At 35.4% G+C, this 12,284-nt stretch overlaps 1 protein-coding gene across 2 annotated transcripts in view; it reads right to left on the bottom strand.

The window, feature by feature from the left end:
* Positions 1–12,284, bottom strand: part of LOC132544489 (stabilizer of axonemal microtubules 1-like) — a 102,836-nt gene that overhangs the window by 10,356 nt on the left and 80,196 nt on the right. The window contains exons 1-2 of one of the 2 annotated variants that reach the window (XM_060208095.1): positions 8,318–8,358; positions 980–1,153 (exon numbers count right to left, since the gene is read on the bottom strand). In XM_060208095.1, coding sequence (XP_060064078.1) covers positions 980–1,153; positions 8,318–8,355 — 212 coding nt within the window. In that variant the 5' untranslated portion in view covers positions 8,356–8,358. Of the gene's footprint in view, positions 1–979; positions 1,154–8,317; positions 8,359–12,284 lie in introns of those variants that run through there. The other variant, XM_060208094.1, reaches the window with a different exon arrangement.

The raw sequence follows: 12,284 nt of genomic DNA, 5'->3' as shown, positions 1-12,284 counted from the left end.
AGCTCCTTATCCAGATTACCGTGTGTGAATCTGCACAGAATAGAAACTCTGTCACTAATTGCAAAATATAATGATTTCAATTTTGTCTAAACTTTTCATTATCAATCCTCCATATTGTCATTGTAGCTGTGGATATAAAAACTGTATTGCTTTAAGGCTTGTATTTATAGACAAAATTGTGTCCTACGTTCTTAACTTCTCATTATTAATCATCTAAAGTGCCTTTAAAGTTGTTGGTATATAAACTGAAGTGTCTCAAGCTGATATCAATAAAATCTTGTGACTTTGACTTTCCATAAAAATGATTTACAGTTACCCAGTCTGTTGGTCATTTTAGCTGTATGCAATTTTAAGCCTCTACTGCCTCTTAAGTCTCTTTTTACAAATAATCTAGTACCTTTCTCTCTCTCTTATCAATACATGTGTGGATTGTAAAGTCTCTCATCACCATTCGACTCTCGTGTTGTTAAGTAAGATCACATGACATTCAGTTTAAAGGAGTGTCTTATGGCGATGGTACAAGTTGACTGCAGTGTCTATGGCTCCCAAAATTTACGAATTAACTTGTATGTTAAAAAGTCTATTATATTTTAGATCCTATAAAAAATCTGAGGGATGAAGGCTCTCATTACAAGTCATTTACATTTTACGTGTCCTTTGATAAGCCCAGGGTGTCACCTCATGTCTTTTCACTAAAAGTCAGGGGGTTGGTTTATTACAGAATAATGTGAAAGTCTTAGTTTTATATGCCATTGAATATAAAATATATGGTATGTTTATCACCAGACATGGGTTTTTGCCCAATCAGAATGGGGTAGTTGTTCAACTGAAGTGTCATTGGCTTCCATTTATGAATACTATTAGCTCTTATCTTAAACTACTTATTACAAAGTATCTATGATGTCTTAGTTTCCCAATAAAAGCATCTTAAAGATTCTTATCAATAATTGTCATATATATAAAAGTAATTCTAACTCACCTCTGTGTTGTTGCATCCTCGAATTGTCCCCCTTTCATGGCCTCGTTGGCAGGTTTGAAGCTCTCCCGAGGAACCATGGGATGTTGTTTGTACACATTGGTGTACTCTGTCAGGTTACATGGCTGATTTGTCTTGTTGATGACGTTGGTTTTGTTATGGGGACAACGATGCCGCCTGTGAAGACATATCAGACATGTCTTAAAAACATTTTAACAGACATGGATTCTCCTTAGCTTCTCCCTACTCAATATAATTTTTATTTACCCCAGATCCTCCCCAGTACATTATTTTTTGTAAACCCCCACCCATACTTCCCCATTCCTCAACCTACTCAGCACAAACTTTTAAAGTACATTATTGCCTCTAACTTTTTAACCAATATAGTAACATTTCATTCCTCTTTATCTATTAGTAAGTCATTTTCCCTGTAACAAACAATTCATCAAAATTCCTAACCAAAATTTGTAAACTTGTATTATTACCGAGAAAAAAGGTTCAGTAAAATGGTTATTATGATAGGTCCCTGTGTGTACATATAGTGGAAATGTTCTGACACTTCGAAACATTGTTGAGTTAATCTGTTTCAGGCAGATTAACTCCAAGATCTTAACTACCCCGGTAATCTCCATGAAATAATCTCGGAATGCCAAACAGGTATATAATTAGTCGGAGGATAGGTCTGTCTGTATAAAATACACACGTACCCTGATCCCAATCTCTTGATCTAATTACCCGGTTACTGTATGTGTTTAAAGGTAAAGCTATAATGCTGACCACATAATGACCCAGTGTTAAGGTGAACATTGTCCCTACACATATACAGAAACACAGGCAGTAAAAATAAAGCAGGGCCATTATTTATAGAAATTCTGGTATTGATATGAATGAAAAAATATTGATATAACAATTAGCTGAACAGCAGATTTTAATGATAAAATATCTCTCGAAGTTCAAAGTTCCATTGTTTGTTTATAAAATTTAAAAATAAAATGATTCAATATAAACAAAAATCATTCTTAGATTCTAATTATATCTCTCCATTGATTCAGTGGACCAATACTTTTTTATTTTGTCTTTTCTTCTGATTATTGTGCCAAATAAAAAGATTGACATTTAATTAAGTTGCCCTAGAAATACTCATTTGTATAAACTAAATCAGTTTATTTGTGGAAAAAACGACAACAACAACAAAAAATAACAGAAATACATATCCACACATCCAATTTATATGTAATAACTTTTCATAATTAAATTGCAGAAGAATATTTGTAAAAACTGCCAAATTAACAATACAAATGTTGCTTCAGGAAACCACTGACATTTACAAAATAATATTGCATCATTCTATGGCTAACATTAGATGTTTTTTTTATCTGATAACAGATGTAAGGAAAACTTAATGGACTGTGTTCAGTGACACTATGTGTGCTTACTATACATCAATATTAAGTGCTGGTAGGCTAGGTATAACAGACAACCTGCTTTGTGTAACCATGGTTTCATTCTAATGACTTCTGGGTGTTTAGTCACAACAGGGTGTAACTGACTTGTCGATCTCTAATGTCATGATTTTAATGGATGTCTTTACCTCTAGACTGATTATCATAATGTATTGAATATGCAAAACCAATATCAGTTAGTATGAAAATCAATTCCATTCCACCCGCTATCTCATTATTATACTAAGCATTCAAACTAGACCTCCAAACAACAATGATATGGAACTCTGGTAAAACCTGTACAGGTAAGACACCCTAACAAAATGATTTCATATCATAACATAAATTACAGTCTTTTATGGGATTTTACTTGTGAGGAGTTAGGGATCAGTTAATAGTTCACAAAACTTTGAATCAATAAAAAACTTATATCTGTGTGAATATGATCATTGTCAATGCTTTACCTGTATGCGCCAATATGGTGTACCTGTACACACAATAATAATGGTGTACCAAATCTGAACAAAACAAATAAAAAAAAAACTTTTCTGTTTAAATTCAACTCAAACCATTTTAAAACTCAATTTACACAATAAAAGACTAAATGAAGTGTATTTACAGAATATACAGATCTATTCAAATAAACATATATGTCCTGAGTATTGTAAATAAACACTGATTTATATCATTTGTAAATGTGCAACTTCATGTATTTCTCCACACATTTAAACGAATATTTGTTATTAAATTATTTAAAGACAAAGGAGGAAGTTCCTTTAAACATTGTTCCTATTCTTCCTACAGTATACAATACTAAGTCTGACAAGAAATAATACCCAACAGTAGGAGGCTGGGGAGGAGGGGGATGCTAATGAAACAGCAATGGAATCCAGTATTAGTTTATATTTTTACTGGACACTGATAAATATATTACACATGGGTGGGCTTATCACCAAGCATGGGCTTATTGCCCGAGAGATGCTGTATGTAATGGTAAGTTAACACTTTCTACTTAAATATTTCCTTTTATATCTTTTCTTTTTCTCGACAAAAAATGTGAAATAAAATGAACAATCATGGTTTTTTTTTGTCTGAAAACGTTTTGTAATATGATATAGGAGTAACATAGGATTTCCTATTGTGGATTTTGATATTCTTAACTATGTACCAGATTTCTAGAACCAAACACAGGCAAATATATACGTAACAAGTAAAGGGAGAAAAAAAAATACTCATATTGATTAAGATCTTTTGTACTGATCAACATGTTGAAATTTTACAATACATTATTCTAAGAGCTAACATCCATCTTTCAAAGTATAAGTTACTTTAAAGAATTCTCTAAAGATTTGCAGTTTGAATTGCTAATGATGGAGAAATTCACAATTAGACCCATGGTTCGCAGTGTATAGAGAAAAATTATTGGTCTATACGTAAAGTGAGGTAGTGTCGACATAAGAGTTTGTAGGCAAATGTTCATTAGTCATGCAATGTAATGTGAATGTCTTAATGGACGTTCAGCAATATCAGGTTTGAAATGAACATAATTGATAAATAATGAATATTTAAATTTACATACAAGACAAATATAACAATAAACCTACAACCTTTTACAACAACAAAAATGAAATAAAACATTCTCTATATTACATCCTACAGCACAGGGATTTGGCACAAATTCTCAACTCACGGTCCATATATGTATTATAGTAACACTATAATACATTTACATTGACCTCGGGTTCAGAATTCATGCCAAATCCCTGTGTCCTACAGCACCTCAATGATTCACAAAGAATAACTTGATACTACAAAGATGAGGGGTGAAAAATTATCTTAATATAGTGGTATCTCTCTTCAAAATATATCACATCTATCCTGGTCCACTTGGGAAACCAAATGACTTAACAGTACAAGTAGCATTTGTCGGCATGGAGCATAATACAATAACCAGGTAATATCTTTATATGTCAAACGTTGGTTACCTGGGCGACCCTTAATATGATGATCCAAATTGATATTTTTTTTGTACCAGATACAAATAAAGTATCAACTTCAGTCTTCTTCACTGTGAAACTTAGTAAGGACAGGAAAATGTTCGTGGAAACACTTTTGTTCCAATCTTAGGAATATTGTTGCAATGAAAGTAATATGATATATCACAACAGATGATAACAGTGGGAGAAATTGTCCTAAGATATCACAACAAGAGGCAAAGACCAATAAAATCATGTTTCATAATCAAGTTTTTTTGTTTTTGTTTTTGTTTTTTTTTTTTTTTGGCTATATTCTGTTTATGTTAATTTAAAGTTTGTAGCGACAAGAAAATCAGAATACTGATGTGGAATGAATTAACTGCAAGGTTTCATCTGAAGAAATATTTTGTGGTTGATTCTCAAAGGATTTGGGAAGAACCAGTGTTGTGAATGCACCACACTTATACATACATATAAATATCCTTTTCATATCTGAAAAGGTAAAAAGATTAAACCTAATAAAGGAAATGATATTCTGAGATGAAACAGACTATTCTGTGTGTGATGGAAGTTACAATAAAAAGTCAATAATATTGATACCAACTCAAAAGAAAACAATCTCTGTACGGAGAAGTTTAAATAATTCATTCTCCAGTCTATCATTTCTAAAAAAATCAATATCAACATCTTCATCATTTTGTTTCTAAAATTTCATGATATTTCTAATATCTGTATACCCAATTGATAAAGTGTTCAGGAAGAATAATTCATGTGTAAACGATATGAAGGATTTGATTTGGAGGGTCATACAAGTTTGTATTATAAGAAGCTAGTCAGTGTTGGCTTTTGGTAAGTCATACTGGTCACACAGGGATGAATTTAGACAGGTTGATCAAATGTTTAGTTGAGACAGGTCATACAGGATTACCTGTAGAGATTGGTCAGTAATTGGTTCAGACCAGTCATACAGTGTTGCACAAAGACAGATTTGTCCATGTTTTCTTCAGACATGTCATACATGGTAGTATTATGATAATTTAGACAGTATTGTCTTCTTACACCAACCATGCTGGGTAGCATAATGAAAGGCAAATCAGTGTATGGTTCGGACAGGTCACACAGGGTAGCATTAAGACAGGTAAGTCACTGTTTGGTTCTGATAGGCCATACAGGGTAGCATTAAGACAGGTAAGTCACTGTTTGGTTTGGACAGGTCACACAGGGTAGCATTAAGACAGGTAAGTCACTGTTTGGTTATGACAGGTCATACAGGGTAGCATTAAGACAGGTAAGTCAGGGTATGGTTCTGACAGGTCACACAGGGTAGCATTAAGACAGGTAAGTCACTGTTTGGTTCTGACAGGCCATACAGGGTAGCATTAAGACAGGTAAGTCACTGTTTGGTTCTGACAGGCCATACAGGGTAGCATTAAGACAGGTAAGTCACTGTTTGGTTCTGACAGGCCATACAGGGTAGCATTAAGACAGGTAAGTCAGGGTATGGTTCAGATAGGCCATACAGGGTAGCATTCAGACAGGCATGTCTGGGTATGGTTCAGATAGGCCATACAGGGTAGCATGAAGACAGGTAAGTCAGGGTCTGGTTCAGATAGGCCATACAGTGAAGCATTAAGACAGGGAAGTCCAGGTATGGTTCAGATAGGCCATACAGGGTAGCATTAAGACAGGTAAGTGAGGGTATGGTTCAGATAGGCCATACAGGGTAGCATTAAGACAGGTAAGTCCAGGTATGGTTCAGATAGGCCATACAGGGTAGCATTAAGACAGGTATGTCAGGGTATGATTCAGATAGGCCATACAGGGTAGCATGAAGACTGGTAAGTCAGGGTCTGGTTCTGACACGTTACACTGGGTTACATTAAGACAATTTAGTCAGTGTTTGGTTCTGACAGATCATACAGGGTAGCATTAAGACAGGTAAGTGAGGGTATGTTTCAGATAGGCCATACAGCGTAGCATTAAGACAATTTAGACTGCGTAACTTTCTTACACCAGCCATACAGGGTAGCATTAAGACAATTTAGACTGTGTAACTTTCTTACACAAGTCATACAGCGTAGCATTAAGACAATTTAGACTGCGTAACTTCTTACACCAGTCATACAGCGTAGCATTAAGACAATTTTGACTGTGTAACTTTCTTACACCAGTCTTACAGGGTAGCATTAAGACAGTTTAGTCAGTGTTCCATTTAGATAGGGTATGATAGAGCCAACTATACTATACAATGTATAAAAAGTGATCCATTGTTTGATACTGAGAAGGTATGATTAATCTTTACTGTTTCATACCAAAAACATGAATAAGATATTTTATGATAACACAGATTTTACAGACAGAAATGGTAATATATGGATATGAACAACTAAATTTATGGAAGTTCTTGATTAATGCTGACAAGTTTATAGGAAATAGTCAGTTGATGAGTAAATCTTTAAGACAAGCAGATTTATCCCCCTTGACTTCAGCTGCTGTACCTATCATATAGTAATTACCTGCGGTAAATAATTAATGATTCTGTCTGCTATCTTCAATAGTTCCGTGACCAGAACCAATTACTTTACAACCTAGCCTGTCTGGGAGTCAATGATGAGATGATGTTCATCTTCCAGTAATAACACGTTAATGAAATGGCTATTTATTTCTGTGTGAAGATATTGCTTTTACACTGCAAAATCCTGATAAGTAAGTCCTTCATAGGCAGATGCATAATATTCAAAATGTATTAGATCACAGGGGCACATGGTATGGTAACATAAAGAGGATTGGAACCTAGGACTTCTGGCTTACGAGTCTGATGCTTAACTAATTGAACTAAACAGAAGTTCTGTTAAGCTGGGCGGTATATCGTGGCTAGTTTAGTTTACATACACCCCTCCAGGAAATAACTTGTCCGCGAGTTTCCAGGGGTTGGGTGCTGCTGGTGGGACATGGCTAAGTATCATTCCCGAGTCCCTACATAGACGCCAATGTAAAAGAGGTCATTATTTATTTCAATGCCTCCGCTAGGATTCAAACTTTGGACCCCTGACTTACTAGTCTGATGCTCAACCGATCAAATTGAAAAGAAAATTGCCCTAGCTAAGTGGTATATTGCGACTAGTATTTACCAAGGTTACACGTAGTATAAGGTACTTTTTATCAAGTTAAAATATACTGTGAAATGTGTGTGATACTTATATATATATATCTGAAAGGTTCATTGTGTTTTTGTTAACAAGAACAATGGGTGATTGTTGATATTAAGGGAGGGTGTTTACTCATGCCTGGGAAACTTTAAAACAATGTGACATTTAGAAAGTAAAAAAATCAGGTGAGTGCATGTCTCCCTAACGCTTTAGAAAACACAACAAAACATCTAATAGTTTATATGAACATAATTATCTTTTTGTATCTATGTATATGAGAGAGTGGGTGGAGGTTACCCAAGGAGGGGTCGGGGAGGGGGTCGGGGAGGAGATCAGATTAAAGAATACCCGATACATATGAATAGACATTTAGAAAGAGAGAAAAATGGGAGAAAGAGATGTCCCTGGGCACATCTTAATGGCCATAATGATGATGGCCATTACGCGCTCAGTGCTGATAGTGATAATATAATTACATTTCGACCTTTTAATCGATATACAACATGTTGTTTGATGATAAAATCTCGTGTACTTAGAGGACTCTCACTCTCATACTGACCACAAGTAGATATTAGCTGTATTATTTTATCTATCAATAAAACGATAAATCATCACATCTATAACTTCTACAGGTAGTGTGAAACATGATTGGAGATGACGAAGGGTATTTATTGGCCACCGGCCTATTTCTCCTCAACAACGGGATCCGACAATATTGTACATTTGGGAGTTGTAACAAGTACGTCTATTAACACCTTATACTAATTAACTTACCCACACGTGCATATCTCACAGATGCACCTGGCTACCATTCTGTTAAATTATCCTGTGGGTTAGTGAAATACAGCTCAAAGTCTGAACGCCAGTAGATGAAGGAGATGATACTTATCACACTTCACCTCAACGTTGTCAATACCGCTCTGACCTGTTTATACAATATGGTGGATGGCAACCGGTCCATTTTACGGTGGCCCCAACAAACCTTATAATTACCTGTGTCGGTTAGTTGTATCCTCAAAAGTTGAGCTTTCTGAAGTGTTCCATGAAACGTCCTGTGTATTAAGCATTTTAAAGCTATCACAAGCAGATGTGATATAGTTTCCCTTTGATTTATATATCAATGAACGTGGATTGATAAATAGAATTCAGCCCGGCCACTTCCAGCTTCCATACAGTTTAAACGAGGTACTGTAGCGCATGTCTGTTTTTCATTCGTTTACCAATACGCATGTACACACGACTTTATATCTATATATAGTATGAAAGATCAGTACAATAATCATTTTCAGTTTAAAACAGCAAATCAACAACATATAAAGCATATATATTATGATATCGTAGTATACTTTATTAACATGGAATATATTTTTAAAATCTATACTAACCAGGGACGTCCTTGTACTGACATAAGACCGGTTGTAGCACAAGATTAGCACCATCTCATGATAAAAATTGTATGTCAGCTTAGGAAAAGTGGAACGATAGACAATACCTTCATTTTATACACCACCGTCATAAATCTGTTTTACAGAGGAGGAGGAGGGGGGCGGCGGGGGCGAGGGGAGATTGAGAGGGGCGTGGCTGAGATATCTTGAACTGTAATTTTGTCTAGATATAAAATTATGAACAAGCTCTGATTACAATGGAAATTAAATTTCCAATTCTCAACATATTCTGCAAATTTCCAGTTTTGTTTTTTGTTTTCAGATCCCTTTTCCATCGATTCTTTAGGCAATGAGATCTGTTTTATTTTCATTACGAGTTGTCATAGGTTTTGTGGGCATTTCTTCAATTTCGAGGGGTTGAATGTATTTTGTGTGATGCATACTTGCTTTTGTTTTGGAATTCGTTACATTCGGATTATATGTATATAACAAGTGTTATGTATACAAAAATCATATGATATTTTCTGACAACAGATCAAAAGGTTCCATTCTGTTCAATTATTCTGTTGGTTAGTGAAATACAGCTCAGAGTCTGAACGCCAGTAGATGAAGGAGATTACATTTTGCACACTTCACCTAAACGTTGTCAAGACCGCCCCGTCCTGTTTATACAATATGGTGGATGGCAACCGGCCTATTTTATGGTGGCCCCAACAAACCTTATAATTACCTGTTTCGGCTAGTTGTGTCCTCGACAGTTGAACTCTCTGAGGTGTTCGCCAATATCCCTGAAATGCCCTGCATTTTAAAGCTATCACAAACAGATGTGATATATTTTCCCTTTGATTTATATATCAATGAACATGAAAAGAAACATAAAATACAGCCCGGCCTAGTTTAGCTTCCGTACAGTTTAAACGAGGTACTGTTACGCATGTCCGTTTTTCATTCGTTTACCAATACGCATGCACACACGACTTTATATCTATATATAGTATAAAAGATAAGAACAATAATCATATTCAGTTTAACACAGTCAATCTACAACATATAAAGCATATATATTATGATATCGTAGTATGCTTTATTTAACATGGAATATTTTTAAAAAAATATATACTGACATAAGACCGCTTGTAGCACAAGATAAGCACCATCTCACGGATAAACATAGTGTGTTTGCTTAGGAAAAGTCGAACGATAGACAAAACTTTCATTTTTATACCCCACAGTCTCGAATCTGTTCTATAGAGGAGGAGGAGGAGGAGGAGGGGGGCGGGACTGAGATATCTTGAACTGTAATTTTGTCTAGATATATGAATCATGAACACGCTCTGACTGCAATAGTAATTAAAAGTCCAATTCTCAACATGTTCTGCAAATTTTCAGTTTTGTTTTCAGATCCTTTCCCGTCGATTCTTTAGGCAATGATATCTGTTTTATTTTCATTACGACTTGTCATAGGTTTCGGGGGCATTTCTTCAATTTCGAGGGGTTGAATGTATTTTGTTTGTGTGTACACGTGTGTGTGGAATTCGTTACATTCGGATTATAAGTATATAACAAGTGTTATGTATGCTAAATCATATGATATTTTCTGACAACAGATCAAAAGGTTCCATTCTGTTCAATTATTCTGTTGGTTAGTGAAATACAGCTCAGAGTCTGAACGCCAGTAGATGAAGGAGATTACATTTTGCACACTTCACCTCAACGTTGTCAAGACCGCCCCGTCCTGTTGATACAATATGGTGGATGGCAACCGGCCTATTTTATGGTGGCCCCAACAAACCTTATAATTACCTGTTTCGGCTAGTTGTATCCTCAACAGTTGAACTCTCTGAATTGTTCGCCAATATCCCTGAAATGCCCTGCATTTTAAAGCTATCACAAACCGGTGTGATATATATTCCCTTTGATTTATATATCAATGAACATGAATAGAAACATAAAATACAGCCCGGCCTAGTTTAGCTTCCGTACAGTATAAACGAGGTACTGTTACGCATGTCCGTTTTTCATTCGTTTACCAATACGTATGTACACACGACTATATATTTATATAGTATAAAAGATCAATACAATAACCATATCCAGTTCAAAACAGCCAATCAACAACATATAAAGCATATATATTATGATATCGTAGTATGCTTTATTTAACATGGATTTTTTTTTTAAAAATCTGTACTGACATAAGACCGCTTGTAGCACAAGATTAGCACCATCTCATGATAAAACTTATATATATTAGCTTAGTAAAAAGTCGAACGATAGACAAAACATTCTATTTTATACTCCACAGTCATGAATCTGTTTTATAGAGGAGGAGGGGACGGGGCTGAGATATCTTGAACTGTAGATATAAAATTGTTTTGTTTTTATTTAAAAAATGCTAATTACCCCAAATTTCATTTTTCATATTAGCAATTAGATGATTTTATTTATTAGTTCGTTTTAAATAATATAGTGTAAATGCATCTTTCTCACTTGAGTTATGGTTCTAGGGGGAATGGGCTGAGTTGTTCTTAGGACTGGCTGTGCCTCGATTGGCCGACCCGTAATAGGGTATATATTAATTATAATATAATGCTATTTGTGTAAGTGCATACTCTACGCGCGTATATTATCTGGTGTGATAGATGGTGTGAATCTATCTGTGTATGTAATATGTACCTACCTGTGTATGCATGTGAGTATGAAAGTTGTGATGACACCTGACTTGGGACGGGCTTTACGATTGGTCAGGACGGGTGGCTCAACTTACCTGTGTCCGGGTGTTGGCCAGTTTGGGCACTCCGTTCCTGACCAGCACACAAAGCAGACACATTAACTTTCATTGGGAGGTGGGTAATCGTAAGACTTTTGACAGAATACTGGAAATATTCAGAATGTTGATAATAGAGGAAAAAAGTGAAGGAAACCTCCACGCCATGGCTGTGGGTTTTTTTTTCAATGAAAAGAACATATAAATGAATAAATGCGAATAAAACTACACCACGGATCTGGTTTCTGTTGGAACTGAGAACCCCGGTAACAGACCAATCGGGTCACCGTGTCCTTGGCTGTCCAGCATTTGTCAAGTTTTAGCGCGCCAGGGTCAGTTTTTCTCATGAGTCCCTAGACCATTGAGTTTAATTGTGAATGTTGGACAGTTTAATTAATTCATGCAGCTCGTAGGTTTAGATTATTGTGTGGTCTTTTTGTATGCACGTGCTGTACATATAGAAGTAGAAGTCTGTGTCTTCTGTGTACTTAGTTTTCAAGAACTGTTAAACATTTTCGTTATTTGCCTGCTGTGTGTTTCTAATGCTTTCAGTGTTGCTATAATTTATTAATCCCTTTCACCCAGTTTT

This window comes from Ylistrum balloti, unplaced genomic scaffold, assembly GCF_031769215.1.
Source record: "Ylistrum balloti isolate Yb309-2 unplaced genomic scaffold, AGI_CSIRO_Ybal_v1 Utg369800, whole genome shotgun sequence".
Taxonomy (NCBI): domain Eukaryota; kingdom Metazoa; phylum Mollusca; class Bivalvia; order Pectinida; family Pectinidae; genus Ylistrum; species Ylistrum balloti.
The sequence above is the reverse complement of the archived record's forward strand: the minus strand, read 5'-3'. Positions and strand labels throughout refer to the sequence as shown.